General features: G+C 47.3%; 1 protein-coding gene and 1 pseudogene across 1 annotated transcript in view; both read left to right on the top strand.

The window, feature by feature from the left end:
• Positions 1–318: 318 nt before the first annotated feature.
• LOC117088612 lies at positions 319–1,677 on the top strand (annotated as a pseudogene).
• Positions 1,678–2,040: 363 nt separating this feature from the next.
• The window catches only part of LOC117088623 (putative zinc finger protein 735), a 41,469-nt gene continuing 17,234 nt past the window's right edge, over positions 2,041–26,275 (top strand). The window contains 1 exon segment of the mRNA XM_033219860.1: positions 2,041–2,212. Within this exon segment, the coding sequence (XP_033075751.1) occupies positions 2,041–2,212 (172 nt within the window).

Below are 26,275 nucleotides of genomic sequence, written 5' to 3'. Positions count from 1 at the left end.
TGCTGAACATCACATTCATGCATGCAACGTTTCATGTATCCTATAAAAATTATATAGCAGATACATAGCAGAAGGTGTTCTTTTCAGATAGTTTGTGGTAGTAAAAAAATATATCCGTATTAGCAATGAGTATAATAGGATTAAACATAATTTTATTAAGGTCATCTACTAAAATCTTCTTAATGTGAAATATATTAAAAAGCTTGGGAGCGCGCCTGACTGGCCCCGCCGTGGGGCCGCGCAGGGGCCCACGCAGGTGGACGCGTGGACCCAGCCCAGGCGCCCGTGGCTCGGGCCGGGACTGCCCAGCGGAGCTGCATGACTCCCGCCGCGCTAGTGGGCAGCACAGAGGGGCTGCCGCGCGCCTTCCTGCGGAGCCTGAGCACGCTGTTCGACATCCTGGACGACCAGCGGTGCGGCTGCTGGCACCTACGCGAGATCCAGTCCTGCTGGCAGGGCGCCGACGCGCGAGAGCTGCCCCGCGGGGTCCTGAGGGCCTGCGCGAGGTGGTCCCGGACAGCGGCTGCTTGACTTTCGAGCGCTTCATGGCCGGCCTGCACACCGCGCTGCTGAGCGCCGATGGCGGCCCCCGGGACCCCACGCACGCCCGGGTCCGGCCCGGGGACCAGCCACCGCAGCCACCGCAGCCGCCGCAGCGCCTGATGTTCGCGCCGGCCGACGAGCAGCGGACGGTCCTGGAGAGGAAGCCCCTGCCCCTGGGCGTGCGCGCTTCTCTGGCCGGTCCCAGCGGCGCTGCCCGCAGCCCGGAGCAGCTATGCTCCCCCGCCGAGGCTACGCCCTGCACCGCGGAACCAGAGCGTCCCAGAGCGCTCCCAGAGCGCGGCACTGGAACGGAGCCCCAGCGCGGACGCAGGTGCATCGGCCTGGAGGACCCTGGAGGCGGACTCGGGGGATGCCCAGCGGGCCCCCAGTGCCGGAGGGGAACGTCGGAGGCACACCATCACTAGCGGCGTGGACTGCTGAAGCACATGAAGGAGCTGGAGCAGGAGAAGGAGGTGCTGCTGCAGGGTTTGGAGATGATGGCGCGGGGCTGCGATTGGTAACAGCAGCTGCAACGAGTGCAGGAGCGCCAGTGCCGCCTGGGCCAGAGCAGAGCCAGCGCCGACTTTGGAGTCATGGGGAGCCCCAGCCCACTGGGGCGGCTACTGTCCAAGGTACAGGAGGTGGTCGGGTGCCTGGGAGACCTGCTGGCTGCGGCTTGTGCCAGCCCGGCCCTGCCCACGTCCTCCTCCGGGCCCCCCCTACTCTGCCCTGACGTCCACCTCCTCCCCAGGCTGGCAGCAGCAGACCATCCTCACGCTGAAGGAGCAGAACCGACTCCTCACCCAGGAGGTGACCGAGAAGAGAGAGCGCATCATGCAGGTGGAGCAGGAGAAGTCCGCGCTCATTAAACAGCTGTTTGAGTCCCGCACCGTGAGCCAGCAAGACGGGGGGGGGGCGTCTGGACCCCACCATATTGCCTGGCACTCAGCCCTTCGGGGCGAGCGCTCTATCGCACCCAACCTCTCTAACTGGAGACCCCCGGCAGACCCAGGCAGTCTCGGAATGGTTTCCTTCCTGCAGCCCTTGCTATCCAGGCTTCCCAGGCCTGCCCCCGGCTGGTCCCCACACCGAGCCCTTGACTGGGTTTTGGCTTCCGGTGCTGACATGGGCTGAGGCTCTCTTAAGTCCACATAGTTCGTAACTACTACTGCCGCTGTCAGTGGACAGTGGGGGACCCCTCCGCCAGTTACCAGATCTCTGGTCGCCCCGGTTTCCAGCAGTGCTGCCCTGGGTCCCAGGGAAACGCACTACTCACGCCAGGCTGAACTTCCGACAACGGCCAGCAGAGGGCGCCGGGCGGCACGGATGCGGCGCTGAGTCTATGCCCCAGACCTGGGGCGGGGGTCCAAGGGCAGCTTACCCCCAACCTCAATCAGGTCACCAGGACAAGGTGGCTGTCGCTCTGTCGGGAGCAGATGGAGGGGATAGGGAAGGCCTGTAAACGGGGGTTGCCAGCCTGGCAGGGGAGCCCCAGGGATGGCGGTCGGACTTCAGGTCCGGGCTAAGGCTGAGAGACTCTGGCTGCAGCGGATCGGGGAGCCGGTTGGACCGGAGCTTGGCCCGCGTGTGCCTCCCGCAGACCCCGCGGTGATGGTCCTCCTCATCCTGGCCAGGACGCTGCCCCACGTTGAGTCCCACAGAACAACCTGTGAGCCTGGCTCCCCAGGAGGGCCTGTCCCCAGGAGGGGGATCAGGTTGGGCCGCCAGACAGTTTCCAGACACGTCGTAGGGGAAGTCTGTCACCTCCCGGGTTCACGCTATTCTCCTGCCTCAGCCTCCCTTGTAGCTGGGACTACAGACGCCCACCACCAGGCCCGGCTAATTTTTTTGTATTTTGTTTAGTAGAGACGGGGTTTCACCGTGTTAATCAGGATGGTCTCAATCTCCTGACCTCGTGATCCACCTGCCTCCGCCTCCCAAAGTGCTGGGATTACAGGCGTAAGCCACCGCGCCCGGCTGACTTTCACTGTTTTCTGTCTGACTTCTCTCCCTGTCCTCTTTGCACTTCCTGGGATTACCTCCCAAATTAACCTCTTGCACTTATTAAGTATCACAACTTTCTAATGGAAAACAAATGATAATTTATTCACTATTTTATCAAATACAATAGAAAATTCATATGGCAAATGAGTAGCAGATGTTATATTTGATATTTTTATTGTATTGTGCTTGATAAGTTTTATTATAAAGCTATAAATAACAAACAAACAGCTTTTCAAGCACACCTCTAAAGAATAAGCCCTCTACTAGGCACAGTGGCTCATGCCTGTAAACCCAGGATTTTGAAAGGCTGAGGTAGAAGGATCACTGGAGCCCAGGAGCTTGAGAGCGACCTGGGAAACATAGTGAGATCCCATCTCTACAAAACACTAAAAACATTTTTAAAAAAGGAAAAAAGATATACACTCTATTTGCATTCACCGTTTTAATATACAGTACCTAGGATTAGTGTTTTCTAAATCTGTGGGGTTTTCTTTATGACATACTCTTCCAGTGTACCAGGTGATGGTCTTTTTGTCAGATCTCATGAAACGGCACAAGTAACAACAGTCATTCCCAGTCATGCTCTCCTGTCTTCCTGTGTTTCAGAGAAATGTTTCCGCCTAGGGAGGCCTTATGATACAGTTCCTGTCAATGAGATTTAGAGAGAAATGCCTGGGGAGGCTGCCCTTCTCTGAATTAAAAGGTAGTGGTTTTCCATGTAATTCCCTGTGTCCTATCATCTTCACATTTTGTTCTTGTTGCTGTTTGGAATGTGGTTAATGCCTGGACATGGGACAGCCAACTTGGAGTCCAGAAGGAGTAAGCATGAGCACAGTTACTAAGCATAGACAACATCAGAGAGAGGAGATAAAAACAAGTTGCTACTTCATTAGGTCATTGGGTATTTCATCTGTCCTGGTGCTACCTATTTATGTTGTACATAAAACGAAATACACATAACACGTGCTAGTACTATATGACGTTATTGTCTTGATATCACCAAACACAAATTACTAGCTGCAGAATTAGATGCATTACTATATGTCAATTGCACCAGTGTTGAATGTGTAGGCGGGACCTGTTACCTAATTTTATTGTATCTATTCCCACAGTTGATCCTCAACTTTCCTCTCTAGACAGGCTGCACAGGAGCAGAACATGGGCTGCAAAAGAGCCTGAGAACTTCTAGCCTAAAAGCTGTGTGCAGTGCTTGAGGTTGAAACACCCACAGTGTCTGTCTGGAAATCTTTCCCCCAAATTTTCTGGTTCCTCCCACAGAGCCAGGACCACATGATGAGGCTGATCAATCAGCGGCGTGTACAGGAGGGAGGTTCCTGCCTCCTACAGTGGATCAACCTAAGTTGGGGTTATACTTCATGTTCACCATCTGGGACACAGATTGTGTGTAACCACAGCATGCACACCTTGCAGATCCTGCTTCATACCGTCTCCCAAAGACATCATAATTATTAAGATCTGGTGTGGCTACCTGATATTTTAAAGCTATGCCTACAAAGGTTGCTTCATCTACTTCTCCTCATCTCTACAACTTCCAGTGATCTAGGCTTGGGGATGTACAATAGTCTGGTCTGCATCACTGCTCAATAATCCCTAGAAATGGTGGGGACAGAATCTCTCTTCGCTGATTATCAGAAACTTGACCGAGCACGGCGGCCCAGGCCTGTAATTCCAGCACTTTGGGAGGCTGAGGCAGGTGGATAAATTGAGGTCAGAGCCGGGCGCGGTGGCTCACGCCTGTAATCCCAGCACTTTGGGAGGCCGAGGCGGGTGGATCACGAGGTCAGGAGATCGAGACCATCCTGGATAACACGGTGAAACCCCGTCTGTACTAAAAATACAAAAAAATTAGCCGGGCATGGTGGTGCGTGCCTGTAGTCCCAGCTACTCGGAGGCTGAGGCAGGAGAATGGCATGAACCCGGGAGGCGGAGCTTGCAGTGAGCTGAGATGGTGCCACTGCACTCCAGCCTGGGCGACAAAGTGAGACTCCGTCTCAAAAAACAAAAAACAAAACAAAACAAAAAATAAAAATAAAAAAATAAATTGAGGTCAGGAGTTCTAGACCAGCCTGGCCAACACTGTAAAACCCTGTCTCTATCAAAAATACAAAAATTTGTCAGGCGTGGTGGTGGTGCACACCTGTAATCCCAGCTACTGAGGAGGCTGAGGCGGGAGAATCACTTGAACCCGGGAAGAGGAGGTTACAGTGAGCCAAGATCGCACCACTGCACTCCAGCCTGCATGACAGAGTGAGACCCTGTCTAAAAAAAAAAGAAAGAAAAGAAAAATAAACAATATATTTCCCACATCCCCAGCTCATCTGTCACATTTGTTCATGTGATGACACCACTTGTAGCTATCCTAAGACCGCAGAGTGATTACAGAGAGCTCACTTCAATTTCCACCCCAAATTTCAAATGCATCTGCTATATATTTTTTTCAATAGGCTTCATCTACCTTGCTAAGAAAGACACCATCATCATGTTTAATCTGTCTCCACATCTGCCACAGTGCTGACTGCCTGATCTTATCCTCTGGACTATTGCATTACTTTTCTCTTACCTCAATTCAGTGATCAGAATGTGCTATTTAAAACCCATAAGTGGCTTCGAACTCTTCAGTAAAAAACAATTTATCATTGCATTGTAAAAGTTCCAAACTATTCATCAGAACTGAAAAAAGTGTCATGTGAGATTCCATGGGGTAAGGAGAGCAGTGAGGAAGCTGTATCCATAACACAGACAAGAAAGCGGCTTTGATACCTATATAGCTGGGGGTAAAAATAAAGAGGGAGTGAGGAACTGGAGATAATTATAAAATAAAACAAGCAGAATTTTCTTTTCTAAATTCAGTCAGTTCAGCTGAAGAGCAGGTGTCCTCTCTCCACGTGCACAATCAATGCTATTTCTTCACTCTAAATGTTTCAGTCTCTTACCTGAAAGATGTAATGTTACTCCAATAGAAATGGTTTTCTTGACCTGGCACAGTGGCTCTTGCCTGTAATTCCAGCACTTTGGGAGACCGAGGTGGGTGGATCACGAGGTCAGGAGATCAAGACCATCCTGGCTAACATGGTGAAACCCCATATCTACTAAAAATAGAAAAAATCTGGCATGGTGGCACGCGCCTGTAGTCCCAGCTACTCAGGAGGCTGAGGCAGAAGAATCCCTTGAACCCAGGAGGCAGAGTTTGTAGTGAGCCGAGATCGTGCCACTGCACTCCAGCCTGGGGGACAGAGCAAGAATGTGTCTCAAAAAAAAAAAAAAAAAAAAGAACAGTTTTCTCTTAAATGTTGAGTACCTGGTACATACCCAGCACTGTGTTTGTTTACCTTATATAAACATTAAAACAACTCCATAACTTATAAAACATTCTAAATTTCCACTGGAAAAAAACAGCTCAGTAAAATTAAAATATTATATGATGTCACTTAAAATAAATAGAAGGAACAATTAATTAAAGAACATTTTGACTTAGTTTTTTCTCCAATCAGTAAGTGAGAAAATGGAATGCAATAGTGAAATAAAATGTAATATGCTCACTCACTGTAGAATTAAATCTTCAAATTAACTTCTGGGCAACATTAAATTTTATGAAAACACTTTTAAAATCCCTGAGCAGATAATATAAAAATATTTCATAAACTTTGGAACAAAAAAATTATATATTTGTTCTCATATGAATAATAGGCAACTAAACAAAAAATATATATATAAGGAAGATTCCGGACCCAGGAGACTTGAGATTTGGGAAAAGAAAGTTTAGCATACAATAGAGAAACTAATTTTGCTTTAAGAATTTGTGAGGTTCCTGATTTGTTAGCAAATTGTCAACTTTTCTGACACTATTTTTTTGGTCCACTATTTCCTCTCCCATTTAAAGAAGTGTATACACACACACACACACACACACACACAATTTCCTCCTTTATGTTTCCCCTACACTTATAATTTATTTTTAGCTTAATATATTTGTATATTACGTTCAATGTAAATCAAAACACAAAAAAAGTTTATGTGTTCAGTTGGGGACATACACAGGAAATGTGCAAAGAAAAATATTCAGCAAATTTTATTTATTTATTTATTTTGAGATGGAGTCTCACTCTGTTGCCTAGACTGGAGTGCAGTGGTGTGATCTCAGCTCACTGCAACCTCTGCCATCCAGGTTCAAGTGATTCTCCTGCCTCAGCCTCCTGGGTAGCTGAGATTACAGGTGCATGCCACCATGCCCGGCTAATTTTTTTGTATCTTTAGTAGAGAGGAGGTTTCACCATCTTGGCCAGGCTGGTCTTGAACTCCTGACCCTGTGATCCACCTGCCTCAGTCTCCCAAAGTGCTGGGATTACAGGCGTGAACCACTGTGCCTGGCCAATATCCAGTAAATTTTTATAAATAATGATGTAAAATTCAGAAACTATGACTTCCAATTACATTTCTGTGTGATCTTTATTCTAACTGGCATAATCTTCCCATAGTTACCAAAAGCGTAAGAAATGTGAAATAGAGCTTTTGACAACAATAGTCTCCAAATTGTTTAAATTATCTGAACAAATGATTACTAACTAAGTCATTTCACTGTATTACCCAATAGTATATTATTACCATCTGTTGCCCCCAATCTTGATTAAAGCAAAATAGTTTAACATTGGTGGCAGGATAACATTTTATGTATTGCACATCAGTGTTAAAACATTGAAAACCATTTCATTTATTAATTAAAACTAAGTTCACACATAGTCTAAGTAAGGCATTGCAAACTCTGCTATATTCTTCTTGGTCAAAATACAGTCACAAACACTGAATAAGCATTATTTTTTCTCTGATGTAGTTATCTTAGACACTTCCTTTCTCTACTTTTAAAGACTAAGGTTAATTATTTACGAAACATTGGTTTAAAATACATTTAAAACCTTTCATGGAGATGTTATCTTTACTTTTCTCTGGTATCTGTAATTTTAAAAACAATTTTATTACCCTGATTAATATTTAAGACTTTAAAACCTTTTGCCATAATACACTGGTATTTTGATAGACTGGCCAGCTTTTTTTATCCCTTAAGGAGAGATGATTGGTAAAATTATTTATTTCAAAAATTCATAATTTTTCACTCTTGCTTTAATCAAGAAGAATAATTCCCAGAACACCTACCTCATGCAGAGTTTAAGTAAACCAAAAGGAGTATCTCTCTTTAATTCTTTTTTTTTTTTTTTTTTTTGGTTTTTCAGATACAGTTTCACTCTTGGTGCCCAGGCTGGAGTGCAATGGTGCAATTTCTGCTCACTGCAACGTCTGCCTCCCGGGTTGAAGCGATTTTCCTGCCTCAGCCTCCTGAGTGGCTAGGATTACAGGCACCCACCACTACACCCAGCTATTTTTTTTTTTTTTTGGTATTTTTAGTAGAGACAGAGTTTCACCATGTTGGCCAGGCTGGTCTCGAACTCCTGACTTCAGGTGATCCACTCACCTCAGCCTCCCAAAGTGCTGGGATTACAGGCATAAGCCACTGAACCTGGCAGGTTTTTTTTTAATATTTATTTTTAAATTTTACATTTGCCACTAAGATTCCATGGAGAAATTCATATAGAATGGCCTCTTCCAGCTCTGATGCAGCAACAATAGGCCACATGTTTTCATATAAACACTAGGAATGCAGGCATAGTGCCAACAGATTTGAGAGTTGAATTACATCAGTAATAGTTGTTTCTAAAAAGAATCTCAAAAAATGACAATACAAAATAAGTATCCATTGAAATAATAATTATACCTGTCCAAATACCAGAGTCCTTGCTTCTTAGAAACATACAAATAAATTATCTAATTGTTTTGACTTTAGATTATGCTCTATATTAAATATTCTTGTTTAATGTAAAATTTGAAAATTTTAGTGCCTTTGTACTTTATCATGGAAATTCTCCGGTTTATTTAGACTTGATTTTTGAATACTTCTTCACATTTATTGCATTTGAAAAATTTCCCTATGGAAGAATTCTCTGCGAATTCTGGTTATTTCTAAGGTTTATATTTTAGATCAAACTCTTTCTATGTCCGTTACATGTATAGTATTTCTCTAGTATGAATTATCTGATCTGAGTAAAATGTGAACTATAGTAAAAGGCAAAAGAGCACACAGCACATAGAAAGCAAATCTGTTTTATTCAATAAGATAAATTAATAATCTGTTTTCTATTTTAAAGAAAGTGTGAGGGATTTTTTTCTAGCTAGTCATCATCCTTTATTTATTTTTATTTATTTTTTTGAGATGGAATTTCACTTTTTTTGCCCAGGCTGGGGTTCAATGGCATAATCTCAGCTCACCGCAATCTCTGCCTCCCGGATTCAAGTGATTCTCCTGCCTCAGCCTCCCAGGTAGCTGGGATTACAGGCATGCACCACCACACCTGGTTAATTTTGTATTTTTAGTAGATAAGGTGTTTCTCCATGTTGGTCAGGCTAGTCTTGAACTCCCGACCTTAGGTAATCCACCCATCTTGGCCTCCCAAAGTGCTGGGATTACAGACATGAGCCACCGTGCCCGGCTGTCATCATCCTTTGTGTAGACAGATTAGGGAGTCCCTAGGTGCTGGAAAAGGGGTCTCAGGCCCACTCAGATGTCCAAGAAGGTTCTGGTTGGGATTCTTTCATTTAACACAGAAATACTGAGCACTTAACTTTGTGTGATTACTTTTCTAGAACCTTGGCATAATTCAACGACTTCAGCATTTAGATCTCTGGGCCTCAATTCTATTCAATGAGTTAGACACTCCTTCAAAGTAGACAGACATCATAGCAGGTCATGTCCACAGAATGTGAGATAAGATGCCCAATGGCTTCTTCTAGACAGGGAGGCACTCTCAGATTCTGACCAAGATGACAAATCCCAGAACCAACTATAAGGTGAGTGGAATTTGAGTCCATAACAAGGCTGTCTCCCAAATGTATGGGGAAAATACAAAGATCATGGTTGGGAAGAGGCGGAAAGAACCCTGAGTCTCATGCATCTTATGATTCCCATGGGAAGGCTGGGGTCTGGGTGTTCTGCAGAGTAAAAGGAGTCAAAGAGGCTGCAGATGGGCCTCAGGCCCCCTACCAAGAAGAGAGGAGGCTGGAGCTCCCAGCCAGCCCTTGACAGACCCATCCCTGTAACAGTCACATCCCAGCTCTGCCTGTCCCCCTTTATCCCACATCTAGGGGGCCCAGAACTGGAGTTATGATGAGCAGCATGCTTCTCATAACCCTCCTTCTGCGGGTGTCATACACAGACCTGGCAGGGAGCGTGCCTGCCGGTAGTCGAGGGCACTAGTTAAAGACGCTAAGGTCCCCTCCCCACCTTGGGCACCTCGGCCTGGGTAATTGTGCTCTGCTTGGCTGCAGCCGCTGTGGCCGACACCTCCCCAGAGCTCCTGGAGAGTGAGGCAAAGAAAGACTCAGCCAGCACAAAGCAAAGGTTCAGAGGGTTGAGGCTTCAAGGACGCGGAATGGGTGCCTGGGTGGAAAGTGGTCTACAGGTGTGAGTGGCACCGTGGGGCCAGTGCCTGGTTTTGCTGCCCCTGCTTCCTGAAGATTGCAGCTGGAGCCACCTGGGCACAGCATATGATGTGGCACCTGCAGTGGCAGAAGTGACACCCAACTGTGAGGACGCTGCAGGGAGTCGGCACGGAGATGTCTGTCCCCTCTGTCGCAAGGCCCCAGTTCCTGGCCAGCTTTGGCCAAAGTGAGAGGCTGGACTTTGGAGGGTGGGTATGAGTGCATGAGCTCATGTCCAGCCCCCAGTGTGGGCACGACGAGGTGACACCCTCTGACATCACCACTGCCCCCACCCTGCTTTCACACCTGGTGGGCTAATAGGGTGTCCAATGCACGGAGAAGGGCAGTGGGCAGATGTCCCAGCGCTGTGGGGCCGCTGGCTGTCAGGGTCAGGAAGATCGTGGTGGGTCTTCTAGAAGGGTTTGTGGGGCCAGCAGGGGGAAGGGTGCGCTGACCCCAACCTGCAGGGGTACCACGGTCCCAGAGGTGCAGCACCTACAGTCCCCAATCGAGCCGGGCTAAGCGCTGTGCATGCCAACTGCTCTTTACATGAGCCCCGGGCTCCACGCAGTAAGAAGAGAGCAGTGGCCTGGTGGGTGGCTGCCAGGCACCTGCCCCCTTGGGACAGCCAATTCCTAGGGGGACTGAGGCATCCTCATCCCTAGCCTGGCAGCTTTGCAGGAAGGCTGTTGTCTGGTAAGTGGAAGGGGAGGATTTGGGAAGGCCAATGGCACAGCCAACCTGAGTGATTTCCAAGTGAATGAGCTGGGAGTCCGTCTGCCTCTGGCTGAGGGTTGGGGTGGTGTCTGCCTGGACCTTGGGGGCTCCAGGCTGCCAGCTGCCTGTCCAGGCTCTGATTGCCTCCTCCAGACCTCAGATTCCTCAGCTGTCTGAGAGGACTGATGGGCATGACATGGTAGGAGTGTTTCAGGATTGGTCCAGATGATCCCCTGTAATGTCTTATCACTCCCTCCTCTCCCCTCCACTTTTCTGCATCCCAACTCTTTTTTATTTTTTTATATTATTATTATTATTATTTGCCTATTCCGAGTTTGTCATGAGACTTTGTGGAATGTCTCCGGTGGGGATGTAGGAAACGTGAAACCCTTAACCTTGGCTTCAGAGTTCCTTCCAGGCACCCCCACTCCTCTTAGACTTTTTTAAAGCACAGACCTGGCACCATGTCCTGTACCTCAGAGAGCTGCAGAGAACTTCATGTGTTTCCAAAACCAGAACACTTTGTTGCTGACTCCAGATCCTTATCTCACCCCAAAATCCAAATGCCTCGGGGCAGACAGCTTCAGACAGGAGTGAATTTGATGCTTATTCTCTGGGATTGACCCAAGGCTTACATAATGGAGCATGCCTGCCCCTGTGTTTTGCGGGAGTCAACAGTAGTGACCCAGAACTCTGAGCACCATTTCCCACTCAGAGTACAAGGAACACAGCCCTCTCCAGCAGGCCGGCCTGGCTGTGGCCTGATGGACATCAGTCCCAAGGCAAGAGACCCAAGGCAAAGGATGTCTCTTGCCCCCGACTTTCACAATGCAGCCATTTAACTGGGTGTGGCGGCCTCTGTGGGTCCTCCAGCCTTCAGAGTGGGATTGTTACTATGTGCCACCAAGGGAAGCTGAAGCACAGGGCCAGTGGGTGGCAAAGTGAGAGGCTCTGTGATTGGGAACTACCACCTTAGGCCCAGCATGGCCCGTTCAGGACATAACGCCTCTTGGGATCCAACCATGGGCTGTTCTTTCCATGGAGCACTTTAGTTGTGGTCAGCACCCTGTGGGGTTGGGGATGGAGGCACCAGGAGGAGCAAGTGTTCTGGGATCCACAGGGGGAAGGAGGGGATATTCCCCCTTTGCCTCACCCTGGGCACAAAAGGTTTGTTCTCTGATGTGTGCAGGCATCAGTGCCTGTGTGGGTATGAGTGGTGTTGCCTCTTTTCTTGACCAAGAAAGAACCATTCCTGGGTCTCCTGGGAGGCTTATAGGCACTCCATGTACCTGGAAGCTGAGTAGAGCATGTGAGGGCTCTGCAGGACTCTCCCCTGCTGCCTCCTCTCCAGTGGGAGCCAGGCCATGTGCTCTTAGTGCTGACTCATGCCCAGGCCCACACTGCCCTTCACTCAGCAGGCTCCTCCCTGATGCCCCCAGCTCAGCTCCTTTTGAGTCTCCTCAGGCTCTTGTGAGCCCTGGGATAGCATCACAGAAGTTGACAACCCCGCTGCCTGCCTCTGCCTGAACTCAGAGTCCCTCGTGGGCAGGATGGGCAGGTCAGGTCTCAGTTTTTGGCTGAGCACAAGGTTTTTTTGCCATGCCACAATGATGGAGACACTGGGCAGGGCTGAACTGGGAGCTGCTCTATGGCCCCCCTAGTCTGTCACTGCACCAGACTGAAGCAGTATTTCTGCAGATGGCTCCACCTATTGTCACTATCCAGACACTAGAACCAACTGGTTGATACTCTTGGCCCAGGGTCTTGGGCTGAGGCTGTCATGACCAGTATATTCTCTGCCATGTGGGAGCCTCAGGCAGCTCCCAGTGCTGAGTGGTTCCCAAAAGACATGACAGCCAGAACTGGAAGGCTGGAAGTCAGAACAGGAGTACCCCTGACTCTGGGGCTTCCAGAAAGCTGGCCCTGAGCTGTGGCCCGTCCTAAAGACAGGCTCCTCTGAGATCACACCACTGCACTCCAGCCCGGGCGACAGAGTGAGACTCCATCTCAATAAATAAATAAATAAATAAAGGCTCCTGTGGATATTTCAGGGGTCAAAAGTGAGTCCTTCTGGCTGGCAGGATTCTGGTGATCACTGGGCAGGTGGGGCCGGCTTAGGTAGGTCAGGCACAATAGGGCCTGGCAGAGAAGTCAGAGAATGGTGTGGCCAGAATGGACAGCTAGACCTTTGAATCTAGGCCATACATAGGCAGAAAAACAAGTGATGGTGCAGTCAGCTCAGGCAGGTCTAGGTCAGAGCGCCTGCCAGATAGGAACATGCACCCCTGCCCCAGACCCCAATCCCAAAACGCCTGCCTGCACTTAGGTCTTGGCAGAAACACCTGGGGGTGATGATCAGGTGGTGTGTCCCTGGGTCTCAGGCCTCAGTGGCTCCTTAGCAACTGGGCAGTCACTGGTCAGGGGCAGGGGCCCAGAGATCACCTGTGTGCATCTGCCCATGGGTTGTGTTCCCACCCCAGCTTCTCAGCCCTCACGGGGAGACGGCAGGGCTCCCTGCCTGCTCTGTTTCGAGCTCTGACCCACTCACTTGGTAACTCTGATGGCTTCCTCGCCCAAGCCTGGGTCCTCCTCTGTTAAGCCAACCAGCAGCCACACCCTGTGGGCCCACCTGAACCTCTTTACCCCACTGACCAGTGAGACCCAACTGGCCAGTCCTGGTGTCCTACTTGTATACTGAGTAAAACCAGTGTGTTTCCTGTAATGACTGCTATGTGGAGCTTCCATATAAGTGCAGAATACAGAATGTCCTCTACCCCACAGAGCCCCCACCATGGTCCTCCTGGGGCTGGTCATGCCTTGCTCAACTTGGTGTAAATGACTGCTGTTGGCCGGTGCAGTGGCTCACACCTGTAATCCTAGCACTTGGGAGGCCAAGGCGAGTGGATCACCTGAGGTCAGGAGTTCGAGACCAGCCTGGCCAACATGACGAAACCTCATCTCTACTAAAAATATAAAAATTAGGCCGGGTGCAGTGACTCATGCCTGTAAACTCAGCACTTTGGGAGGCCAAACAGGTGGAGGAAGAGGTCAGGAGTTTGAAACCAGTCTGGCCAATACGGTGAAACCCTGTCTCTATTAAAATTACAAAATTAGCCAGGTGTTTTGGCGCACCCCTGTAATCCCAGCTACTCAAGAGGCTGAGGCAGGGTAATTGCTTGAGCTCGGCAGGTGGAGATTGCAGTGAGCCGAGATCACACCACTGCACTCCAGCCTGGGTGACAGAGCAAGACTCTATCTCAAAAAGTAAAAAATAAATAAAAAATAAAAAACAATGGCTGCTGTAGCATGTACTGTTGAAAGCCATCCATCCACATGGCTGCCTGACCCTGAGTCTCTTCCTTTTTGTTGCTGAGGTCTTTTCTGTTCCCCTGCTCTTCACCTGAACTGCTCTTGAAGCCAAGATGAGGGATAAGTAGGGTGGTGCCGACAGGGACCCCTCCTGGGGTAAATCTCAGCTGTGAGGGGGTTGGGCTCACCCCCTCCTGTCATCTCCTCCTCTGAGCGTCATTTCTGCCAGAGGTCATCAAAGTGCAGCCTGTCCCCACCTGCTCTTCTGTCTCCCATGAGCCAAGGATGAATTTTACATTTCCAAATGGTCGAACGAACCAAAAGAAGACTCATACTTGATGTTTTGAAATTGGAGTTTCCAGTGCCTGTAAGGAAAGTTCTACGAGATTGCAGCCTGATGCCTTCAATTCACAGGTTGTCTGCGGAAGGCTGCTGTCATGCTGCAACTGCAGATTTGAGTCACTGCAATCGACATGGGTTGGCAAAGCTGCAAATATTGACCCTTAGCCATTTTGAGGAAGAGGTTTTTAGACCCTGGTTTGAGAATTGTCTGGTGGAACTCTAGGCTCTGGGTCAGATTCTTCCCCTCTCAGGGCTGCTTTGACCTTCACCAGGGTGTCTGTAAAGTGGGGGTGCCATGTGCCTATTGTGCAGGTGTTAAGCCCCAGAGCATCAAATATTGGGGTGCCTGCCTCATGTCACCCACCTCACCTGCAGAGCTCCTAGGATCTGATCCCAACCAGCGGGAGCACTTGGTCTTTGGTAACAGAGACACCATGGAGCTAAGTTGATACCTGCATCGAGGTTGTCCCCTGGGGCTCACTCCCTCGGTCAAGGATGGCATAGGACTGATGTCCTGAATCCCATTCTGGTAGAGCCTCAGACACTACAGGTGCTGAATGAGCTGCTGGCCTGCTGGGATGGGGGCAGCAGCTGGCAGAAATGGTTGTAGCTGCAGGACATTAAGGCAGCTGTGAGGCTACTGGGAGTCACACCTCAGGTCTCACTCCCAGTACCTGCCCAGATGGAATATTTGTGCCCCAGTGGTTACTATGCAACAGGACCTGACACTGGCCAGGGAGCTATGGCCACAGGCTCTCTGCAGCTGGCCACAAAAAAAGAGTCTTCTCCTCCCCTATGCTAATTCACTGGATCCTCTTCTCCCATTCTCACTTCACCACTTCATTGCCTGAAAGCAGACCCAAAATTGCTCCTTGGACTGAAAATAGTCATTTTTTTCAGCCACCTATAGTGGCTACATCTCCTGGAGAACTTTGATTTTCTAGACACAGAGGGAAGGACAGGTACTGACAGGGCCTGGGTGGAAGATGCTGAAGGGGTCTTGTGGGGAAGGGAGGGAGCAGGGGCCCAGCCTCTTGGGGCCTTTCCCTTAAGAGGCTCCCTCTTCCTCCAATCCATGCTGCTCCAATCTGTTCTCAGAGTTAGATAGATACAAGCAGCCCTCCTCCAAAGATTGGTCCTTGATTTCATCCCCTATTCACACCCTTTATTGAGATAGGTCTTCTCTTTCTCTGTGTATCAAAGCCTCCCAATACATTTCATATGAAGAGAATGGAGCCAGGCAGTGTGCTGCCCAGGGAATCCTCTAACCCCTGGCCCATGGATAAACCCCATCCCCACCCCCTCTCATGCTGCACTGCCACCAGCATCAGGTTTTGGTATCAGGATGATGCTGGCCTCACTAAATGAGTTAGGGAGGAGTCCCTCTTTGTCATTGTTTGGAATAGTTTCAGAAGAAATGGTACCAGTTACTCTTTGTACCTCTGGTAGAATTTGGCAGTGAAAACATCTGGTCCTGGGTTTTTTTGGTTAGTAAGCTATTTATTATTGCCTCAGTTTTAGAACTTGTTATTGGTTTACTCAAAGATTCAACTTCTTCAAAAAAATTCAACAACAACAGATAAATCTAGAATTTAATAACAGATGTACCATAGTTCTTAAAGTATAATTTTTTACTCTCCCCAGTCTGCCATTTTAGTAAAGACAAATCATGGTATGACCAAGTTGCTTTATTATACTTGGCCTGATTATTTGTATGAAGTGCAGCAAGAATAATTATTTTTACATAGGTTTTAAAAATTGGATTTGATGAAACTTTGTTCCATAAAATGAATCTCAGATAAGAATTTTTAAAGCTGAGCCAGCCATGAGTCTATACCCTCAAATATGAGTTGCATAATTTCTCTTTTGATATCATGGGATAACTTGGGGCTCATGAGCCTGTGAAAAAGCGACATTATTTACTTACCACAGATTAGCAACCCTGTATAGGGACTGTGTAGACAAGGCATAAAGCCAGTTTTCCCAGTGGGCTTTTATTGGCTCTGTAAGTCAAGTTTGATTCCTTAAAGGAAAGCATGTCATTCCAGTCAAAGCCTTGGCAAAATAACTAATTTCTCCAGCAGTGTCCTGTTGTAGAAGAAAACATTCTTTTGCACTTATGCAAATTATATTGCCATAAGTTAAGAATGCTCCCAAATAGTTTCCAAATTCTGGAGAAAACAGATAGCAACAAATGTGCTCCAAATTTTGTTTACAGAAGTATATTTTATTCGATTGCTAAAAACTGTAAATAGCTCAAAATAAAAGTTTTCAGGACTCTGAAAAACAAAACAAAGAATCAGTAATATTTCAGGCAAAGTCAAAAATTACTTTAGTCTTATATTAGTTCACTCCATGCAGTTAACTCCCTTTCTGCTTGATATTCATGAACATTTCAACTCTCCATGAGAGTCCTGAGAGTTTTTTCTTTATTCTATTGCCAAAATTTCCAAAGTTATCAGAAACCTGCATTTAAGAGCACCTATCAATGTCCTAAACATGATTGTAAATCACCTGTCAAAGAGGATTAAAACAAGACAACAATTGTCTGTGGATGATAAAGAAGTCTTAGGACAGCCACTATTAAAGCTACAATTGACAGATTTTGGTTACTTCTGTTGCATATAATGATTTTACATAACAATTATTACTATTAATAACATACACTAAGTCATATTGGAATTATAGGAGTTTTCCATTGTTTTGAATCACATACCAATAACATATTTATACAAATACAGCCCAAGGAAAATCAAACACCATTTCATATTTGACAATGCTTTCTTTCTTTCCTTTTTCTTTTTTTTTTTGAGATAGAGTATCACTCTTTTTGCCCAGACTGGAGTGCAATGCTGCAATCTCTGCTCACTGCAACCTCCGCTTCCTGAGTTCAAGTTATTCTCCTGCCTCAGCCCCCTGAGTAGCTGAGATTACAGGTGCATGCCACCACATCTGGCTAATTTTTTTGTATTTTTAGTAGAGACAGGGTTTCACCATGTTGTCCAGGCTGGTCTCTAACTCCTGATATCAGGTGATCCACCCTACTTGACTTCCCAAAGTGCTGGGATTTCAGGTGTGAGTCATTGCACCCAGCCTGACAATGCTTCTGACATTTCTTCCTGTATGATTTTTATACCGAATAAAATGTCATTTTTGTACTTTAGAGGACCTAATATCTAAAAGATATTTAGGTAAGAAAAATACATAATTTATAATTTGATTTTTTAAAGGTTTGTCAAATGTCAAATCCCAGTTATCATAAGTCACTCATTAACCAAAATGATAACTCAAAAATTTTAAAAAGGCAAAAACCTTTACTCACGAATAGAGGGAAGACTTCACTTTCCAAACAATCTTTTTTTCCTTTCCTTTTGCTCCAGTTTATTCAAAAGGACAAAATCTTTCATTTTTAAAATATTACATGAAAATCTTGTTCATGAAAGAAAGCTAAATTTCACCATTGCATTAGTGCACTATTGATGTCAAACCTAATTCTTAATAAAACCTTATAGACAAATCTATCTAGTCTTAATCAGTTTGACCATATGGTAAGATTCCTATAACCCTTTTATAACACTTTACAAATTTTGTGAAAGAGCAGATTAGTTCTCTAAGGAAAACCAGTTGTACTTTTATTCCAGTGTTCAATTTATAAAAAAACTGAATACACCTTTAACTTTAGACAATATGTTAACACACAGAATTTCTTTTACAAGATGTAAATTTTTACAAACCTTTCACAACTTGGTTAATCCTTCAGCTCCATTTTATCTAACTTAAAACAATCCTTTAATCCTTTAATTTAGGCCAAAAGTAATCCACATTCCCATGACTTCTTGTAATCTTTTACCAAAAACACATTTTACTTTTTTCACATACCTAGCATGTAAAACTGTTTTTATTTCCCATGATTACTAAAGTGATGTAAACTACAGTACACCATGGTTTCTATTTTTCTGATAAAATATTTGATTTGAGCTCTTATTATTTTTAAACCAATTAATCAAAGTTCCTTCATATTACACACACAACATGTAGAAATACACAGATGGAAGAAGATCAAGTACCTGTAAGATTTTTCATTCATCAGTTTCTTAATTGGATTACCACCCTGGCTTCAAGATGGATCCCTAGGAGAAACAGGGCCAGGAAAGCAAAAACCAAGCAGTTTCTACAGCCTAATAAGTAGACACAGCTGGAAGGCAAAACAGATTTTCCCCCACCTCCCCACAAATTAAGACTGCTATTTTTATACTAGAACCTGGATCCCAAAAAGAGAGAATCGGCCCCTCTCCCATTGGCATCTTACATTTCCATGCCTTCTAGGTGGCCAAGAGCACATATCTCTGACTCAAATGTGCAAAACGCTGAGTATCCCCCATAGCTGCCATTAACCATCCCTAAATATATATTTCCTACCTACTTGTTACATATCTAAATTGTCTCATAATGTGAAGTAATTTCTGATATCGTGGAAAGTAAAAATCATCGGATAATGCAATGCAAAAATGGAACAGAGCCTTAGACTCTGAGAGGGATCTATCTACTTCCAATTCCTGGGGTTTCATGAGGAAAACAGATGTTTTTCCCAAAAAGCCTATTGTGGCACCTTCTCTCTTTTTTCCAAGGACTTCCAGCTGTTGGAGCTTGAATATCTGCAATTAATTAAGCTGACTTTTGGGCCAGGTGTGGTGGCTCATGCTTGTAATCCCAGCACTTTGGGAAGCTGAGGCAGGCAGATCATTGAGGTCAGGAATTCAAGACCAGCCTGGCCAACATGGTGAAACCCCGTCTCTACTAAACATACAAAAATTAGCCACATATGGTAGTGGGTGTCTGTAATCCCTACTACTCAGGAGGCTGAGGCAGGAGAATTGATTGATCCCGGGAGGTGGAAGCTGCAGTGAGCCAAGATTGCACCACTGCATTCCAGCCTGAGTGACAGAGCAAGACTCCGTTGTTTGGACGAACGGAGGCAAGATGGCGCAGTTCCAGGTTCTTCACCATCAACTTTCCCACGCCCGGGAAAGACACAGGTTGACTGCAGCAGGCGCAACCCGACCTCTGACGGAGAAAAACCGGACCTCGCCTAGCCACGCCTACCACCCGGCCCCTGACCCACCTATGTCCCACCCACTGCCCTCCCACTCCCAGGCCAGGACATAAAAGCCGCTCCCTCGGGCGTGCTGCGCAAACTTCCTCAGCCCTCACTCCTGTGGGCACTGCATTAGGAACCTCCCCCGAGAGCTCCACCGGGTGACTCCCTCGGCCTCCCCTGCCGGAGACCGATGGACCTCACCCCTCCCCCACAAAGCTGGCTGACCAAAAAATAAATTTGCAGTTTTGCTCCTTGCCTTGCCTACTCGCTGGTCCTTTAATACTCACCCTGGTGAGCCTAGAAAGCAAATCAGTTTCCTAGAAAGCAAATCAGTTTCCTAGAAAGCAAATCAGTTTCTTAGAAAGCAAATCAGGTGGTGCCGAAACCCGGGAGGAGACCCCTCCTCAGACCTCTAAGGACTGAGGAACCTCCTCCTGCTTCCACACCGCGGATGGACCAGGACCTGGGACCCGCTTCCCTCACTCTCACGGCCTCTCTGGGGTAAGTGCCCTTGTCTCCTCTTTACCTCCCTCAGCCAAAAACCCTGCGCAGGTCTGAGGCCCACTTTTGAGCCATCAAGTGGCTCGGGAGACCCATTCAGGACGGAGACGTCCGCCTGAAGGTAATCTCCACCTTGGCTCCAAGAGCCTCCAGTCTGTCTCTGCTGGTTCCAAAGGACGCTTTGAAGCCAGGCAGAGATCCACTTCCATTTCCATTGTGTCCATTGTGTAAGTAAAGAGGAAACAAATGGGAAATCCCCAGTCCAAATTTCCAAAGAGCACCCCTTTAGGGTGTCTCCTAGCCAATCTAAAAACTCTACAACTCGAACAAGACCTCAAAAGAAAGTGGTTAATATTCCTCTCCACTGTGGCGTGGCCTCAATACAAACTAGACAATCAGTCTCGATGGCCACCAGAGGGCACCTTAGACTGCAATGTTCTGATCGACTTCAGCAACTTCTGCCAGCGGCTAGGCAAGTGGTCTGAAATTAGTTACATACAAGGCTTTTAGGCCTTATGCTCTCGTCCCGACCTGCCCTATACTCCTCCTTCTCTCCCCGCTCTCTCCAACCCCTCCCTTCCTGCCCAGACTCCTCCTCCCCCCCCCATCCAGACTCCTCCTTCCTCCTCCTTATCTACTAGTAATCCACTTGGTCCCGTGCCTCCTTCAGGGCCCCCAACTGGCCGCCTTGGGTCCCCTATCGCTGCCCACACCCACTCTAAGTGCCCTGCTGATGCCCCCACTCCTGCCCCACACCCTCCTACAGTGTTAGCGCCTTTGCGAGAGGTAGCTGGGGTGGAGGGGGTAGTCAGAGTACATGTCCCTTTTTCACTGGCTGATCTTTCCAAAATTGAGAAGCGTTTAGGGGATTTCTCAGCTAATCCCACTGTATACATAAAGGAATTTAGATACCTTTGTCAGGCCTATGCCTTAACTTGGCATGACCTCCAGGTTATCCTAACCTCTACCCTAAACCCTGAGGAGCAAGAGCACATCCTAGTGGCCTCCAGGCAGCACGCCAACCAACAACATTTAACTGACACCACCATTCCACTAGGGGAGCAAGCAGTCCCCTCGGCAGACCCAGACTGGGACTACCAAGTAGGCCAGCCTGGGCGCCGTAGGAGAGACATCATGGTCCAGTGCCTGTTGGCTGGTATGCAAATGGCTTCAAACAAAGCCGTAAATTTTAACAAATTAAAAGAAATTTCTCAAAATCCGGAAGAAAATCCAGCCACATTCCTAAATAGGCTAACTGAGACTCTAACCCAATATACCCGGCTAGATCCAGCCTCCCCCACAGGGGCCACCACTTTGGCATCTCATTTCATTTCCCAATCAGCTCCTGATATTCGCAAAAAACTCCAAAAGGTGGAAAATGGTCCCGAGACACCAATACAAGACCTAGTTAAACTAGCCTTTAAGGTCTATAACTCCAGAGAGGAAACGGCTGAGGCACAGCGGCAGTCTCGCCTCAAACAGAAGGTACAGCTCCTAGCGGTGGCTTTACAGCCCAGTCGTAACCCCAAACCAGAGAGCACACACCCCGCAGACTTCAAGGCTACAAGAGGAGCCTGCTATAAATGCGGCGAGGCAGGACACTATGCCAACAGGTGTCCACAAGGCCCCCGAGCCCCAACGCAGCCTTGCTATAAGTGCAAGGTGTCAGGACACTGGGCCAGCGAATGTCCTAACCCTCGTCCACCAGCAACCCCCTGCCCTGCTTGCCAAGAGGAAGGACACTGGAAGTCTGATTGCCCCACCCTGAGAACAGGTGCCACGTCTCAACGTGACCCCCTTTCCCAGGATCCTGGGAGCTCCTTCCAGCTCCTACATCTGGACGATGATAACTGAAGGTGCTGAGACTCGGGACCCCCATCACCCTCGCCGAGCCATGGGTAACTCTCCTGGTAGCGGGTAAGACAATTAATTTTTTGATCGACAGCGGGGCTACCTATTCTGTTTTGCCATCCTTCTCTGGACCTAGCCTTCCATCTAATATCTCCATAGTAGGAGTAAACAGAAAGCCATCCACTCCGCGAAAAACTCCCCTCCTTAATTGCTGCCTGGCCAACAACTACTTTGCGCACTCGTTCCTCATTATACCCTCATGCCCTACTCCCTTATTAGGCCGAGACATCTTGAGCACCTTAAAGGCCTCCATATCCATTCCCACCAACTCATCTACTCCCCTTCAATCCCCTCACGACCTGTTGTTCATGCTTTGTGCATGCGCACACGTTCCTCCTATGCCACCCCCACCCCCGATCTTCCCAAATTTTGTACACCCTCAAGTGTGGGACACTTCCATCCCAGTCATAGCGGCCCACCACCCACCAGTTCTTGTCAAGCTCAAAGACCCCACTCGTTTCCCAAACCGCCCCCAATTCTCTCTCTCTCTGACACATCTACAAGGTTTAAAGCCAATTATCACATGGCTACTTAGCCAACATATTCTTGTCCGCACTCCCATCCCCCCTGTAATACTCCAATACTTCCAGTCAAAAAGGCAGACGAAACGTGTAGGTTAGTACAGGATCTTCGGCTAGTCAATGTGGTTATCCGTCCAACACACCCTGTAGTTCCCAACCCTTACACCCTTCTGTCCCATATCCCCACCAATTCTACTTATTTCACTGTGCTAGACCTTAAGGATGCTTTCTTTACCATCCCCCTACACACAGACTGTCAGTTCCTTTTTGCTTTCACATGGGAAGACCCAGACACACACACGTCCACTCAACTGACGTGGACAGTCCTCCCACAAGGGTTCCGGAACAGCCCCCACTTCTTCGGTCAGGCCTTAGCAAGAGACCTGGCTTCCTGCCCCCTCACTAATAGCAAAGTTCTGCAGTATGTAGATGATCTCCTAATCTGTAGCCCTACCAAACAAGAGCCTCTTCTAGACACTGCAACTCTCCTCAACAATTTAGGCTCACTAGGTTATGGGGTATCTAAACACAAGGCCCAAATTTCTCGCCAAACCGTCACATACTTGGGAACTGAAATCACCCCAACAACCCGGTCACTAACTACCGACCGTGTGGCCCTAATACAAAACCTTCTTCCCCCTCAAGATGCAAAAGAAGTTCAATCCTTCCTAGGTCTAATAGGCTTTTTCAGACATTGGATCCCCAACTTTGGAATCTTAGCCAAACCTTTATATGCCGCAGTTAAAGAAACCCCACATGGGCCTTGTCCAACCCCAAGTTAATCTCGACTCATTTCACCCACTTAAAAGCTTGCCTTCTCTCACAACCCACTCTCTCACTGCCTGATTTCCAGCATCCCTTCCAACTCTTTACAGATGAAAGGCAGAAAGTGACAGTTGGTCTCTTAGACCAGCCTGTCGGCAGCACCCACCGCCCTGTGGCCTATGTATCCAAACAACTAGGCCCAACTGTACAAGGCTGGCAACCCTGTCTGCGTGCATTGGCAGTGGCAGCCTGCCTGACCCAGGAAGCTAAAAAGCTCATTAGAGGCAGTAATGTAACAGTCCTCTCCACACACCGTCTTCAGGATCTCATCTCTCATAAAAGTATTAGCCACTTAACTCCATCCCTGCTCCAACTTTTCCGTCTCTTATTCATAGAAGACCTCACTGTTACTTTAGAAGTTTGCTCCTCTCTAAATCCAGCCACTTTACTGCCAGACCCTCTTAAACCACCTCATACTAAACATTCTTGTCCTGAAGTCCTGGAGGCTCAACCCCCCAGCCACCTACACTTGCATGACCGGCCCCTTCAGAATGCACAACTAACCCTATTTGTGGATGGCAGCTCCTTTATCAACCCTCAAGGAAAGAGACAGGCAGGATATGCAGTAGTTACCTCCTCCACAGTTTTAGAGGACTATCCCACCACAGGAGAAATCGCTAACATTGTTGCTTCAATACTCACTGAACATATTATCCCTAGGTTTGGCCTCCCGGTCACCCTTCAGTCCGACAATGGTCCAGCATTCATCTCCAAGGTAGTCCAACCGGTGGCAGCCCTCCTACACATCACCTGGAAACTCCACATCCCTTATAGACCTCAGTCTTCTGGTAAGGTAGAAAAGGCTAACGGACTCATCAAACAACAGCTCACCAAACTCTCCCTCGAGACTCGACAATCGTGGGTAACTCTCCTTCCTTTAGCCCCAACCTGGCTGCGAGCAGCCCCATGGAGTTCAACAGGCCTCAGTCCGTTTGAATGAGTTTACGGCTGGCCCCTCACCCTCTAGCAGTTACCTACCCTTTCTTCCCGGCTGGCAACTTATCTTCCATACCTCACCCTCTTGAGACAACTCCTGAGACAACATGCAGAACTAGCACACCCCCCTCCAACAGACACCTATAGCCCACATCTCTCTCTCAGCCCAGGAGACCAAGTATACTTAAAAGATATCCAAGCCAAAGATCTTCAACCCAGGTGGAAGGTCCCTATACCATCCTCCTATCCACATACACAGCAGCCAAACTTCTAGGACATATGCACTGGGTCCATATATCACAATTAGAAAAGGCCCCCACAAAAGACAATCAGTGGACATCTACTAGACTTACCCTTACCCGTCTCAAATTCACCAAACTCTCCCAACCACCACATGTTCCCTAACCTCTTACGCTTATCCCGATTTCTCGCCATACTCTATATAAACATAACAGAATTCCAATATCTTACCCAAAATCCCTACTTGCCTCCAGATAATAGCCCATCACAGTGGTTTTCCCGCTTACCTTTATAGATGGCAAGGTGTACTCTGTGATTACACTGAAGATGAAGTTCTATTTCATACTTATATTACTATCTTTTTCTTGCATTTCAATCTCTATTACTAACCCAACTTTCATATGGAGATTCTCTATAGTTGAAACCTGGTCACACAAAAATAAACAGCACTCACAGCTACAAGGCACTGCTGACTGCCCCCCTTCAGGCTGCCAACCCCATCTTACTATAAATTTCACCCTATCGTGTTGCAGTGCGGCTGGAGCTAAGGCTCTCTGCTTCCTGCATGATCAGACACATTATAATTGTAAGACTTACTGGAAACAAAAGAACCTAGGATGCCCTTATATTTATTGTAAGATCCATTATCCAACCTTGAGACAGGAGAAACCCACTGCTCTCTTTGCCGTTGCGAATCAACGAACCCCCCTTCAATACCAATTAAATATCAAAGACACATGGGACCACCAATGGCAGACGGAGTCAAAGGTGGACTCTACACAGGCTACACAATTCTTAGTTCATTTCCCATGGCTACTCTCCTAATAAAAAGAACACTTGTCCAGCAAAGATCCCTTCCTCAAAACATACAAGTCCTACAGAATTTAACCTTAGCCATACAATCACAAGAACCGGCCTTACAAGATCAATTACACTCCTCCAATAAAGACCCCTTCTCATGGTTAAAACTAGTCCATCAAGGGTTAAACCTAACACAGGCAGCCAACATAACAAATCTCTCCCACTGTTTTCTCTGTGAGGCCCTTGAAAGAGCCCCCTTAGTGGCAGTCCCTTTACCTACTGCTTTCAAGGCTACAACTAACTCTACAAGCGCCTCCCAAAAACCGTTCTTACTCCAAGTCCCACTATACCAAAACCCAGAAAGTCCAATCCTTCCTTTCTGCTACCCTACTCCAAACACCTCCTGGTGTAATTATACCCAGCCACCCGCTAAGACCTAGACGGCTCCCATCGGAGGTTATTTGTGGTGCAACAAAATCCTCTTCAAGGTCCTTAATCACACATCCATTGGTCAATCCCTCTGTGTCCCAGTGTCCCTAGTACCTAGTTTAACGTTATATAGCAAAGCAGAATAGCTGAACTTGTCATACAATTTAACCCTCCTCCTAATGACCTCCAAAAACGGGCTGTTTTCCTTCCCCTAGTCATCGGAGTCTCCCTGGCCTCCTCCCTGGTGGCATCAGGGCTTGAAACTGGGGCACTTGCCTACTCGGTACAGTCTACCCGATCTCTAACAGCTCAAATTCGAGAGGCCATAGAGGCTTCAGCTGAAAGCCTGGCCTCTCTACAGCGTCAAATTACCTCAGTGGCCCAAGTAGCAGCACAAAATAGGCGAGCATTAGATTTACTTACTGCTGAAAAAGGAGGAACATGCCTCTTCTTAGGAGAAGAATGCTGCTATTACATAAACGAGTCAGGCGTAGTAGACACTAACATTCAAACCCTAAACAGGATTAAAGCAGAATTAAAAACCTACAATACC

This window comes from Trachypithecus francoisi, unplaced genomic scaffold (genome assembly GCF_009764315.1).
Source record: "Trachypithecus francoisi isolate TF-2019V2 unplaced genomic scaffold, Tfra_2.0 Contig00774, whole genome shotgun sequence".
Classification (NCBI taxonomy): Eukaryota; Metazoa; Chordata; class Mammalia; order Primates; family Cercopithecidae; genus Trachypithecus; species Trachypithecus francoisi.
This window is presented reverse-complemented; position numbering and strand designations above follow the sequence as displayed.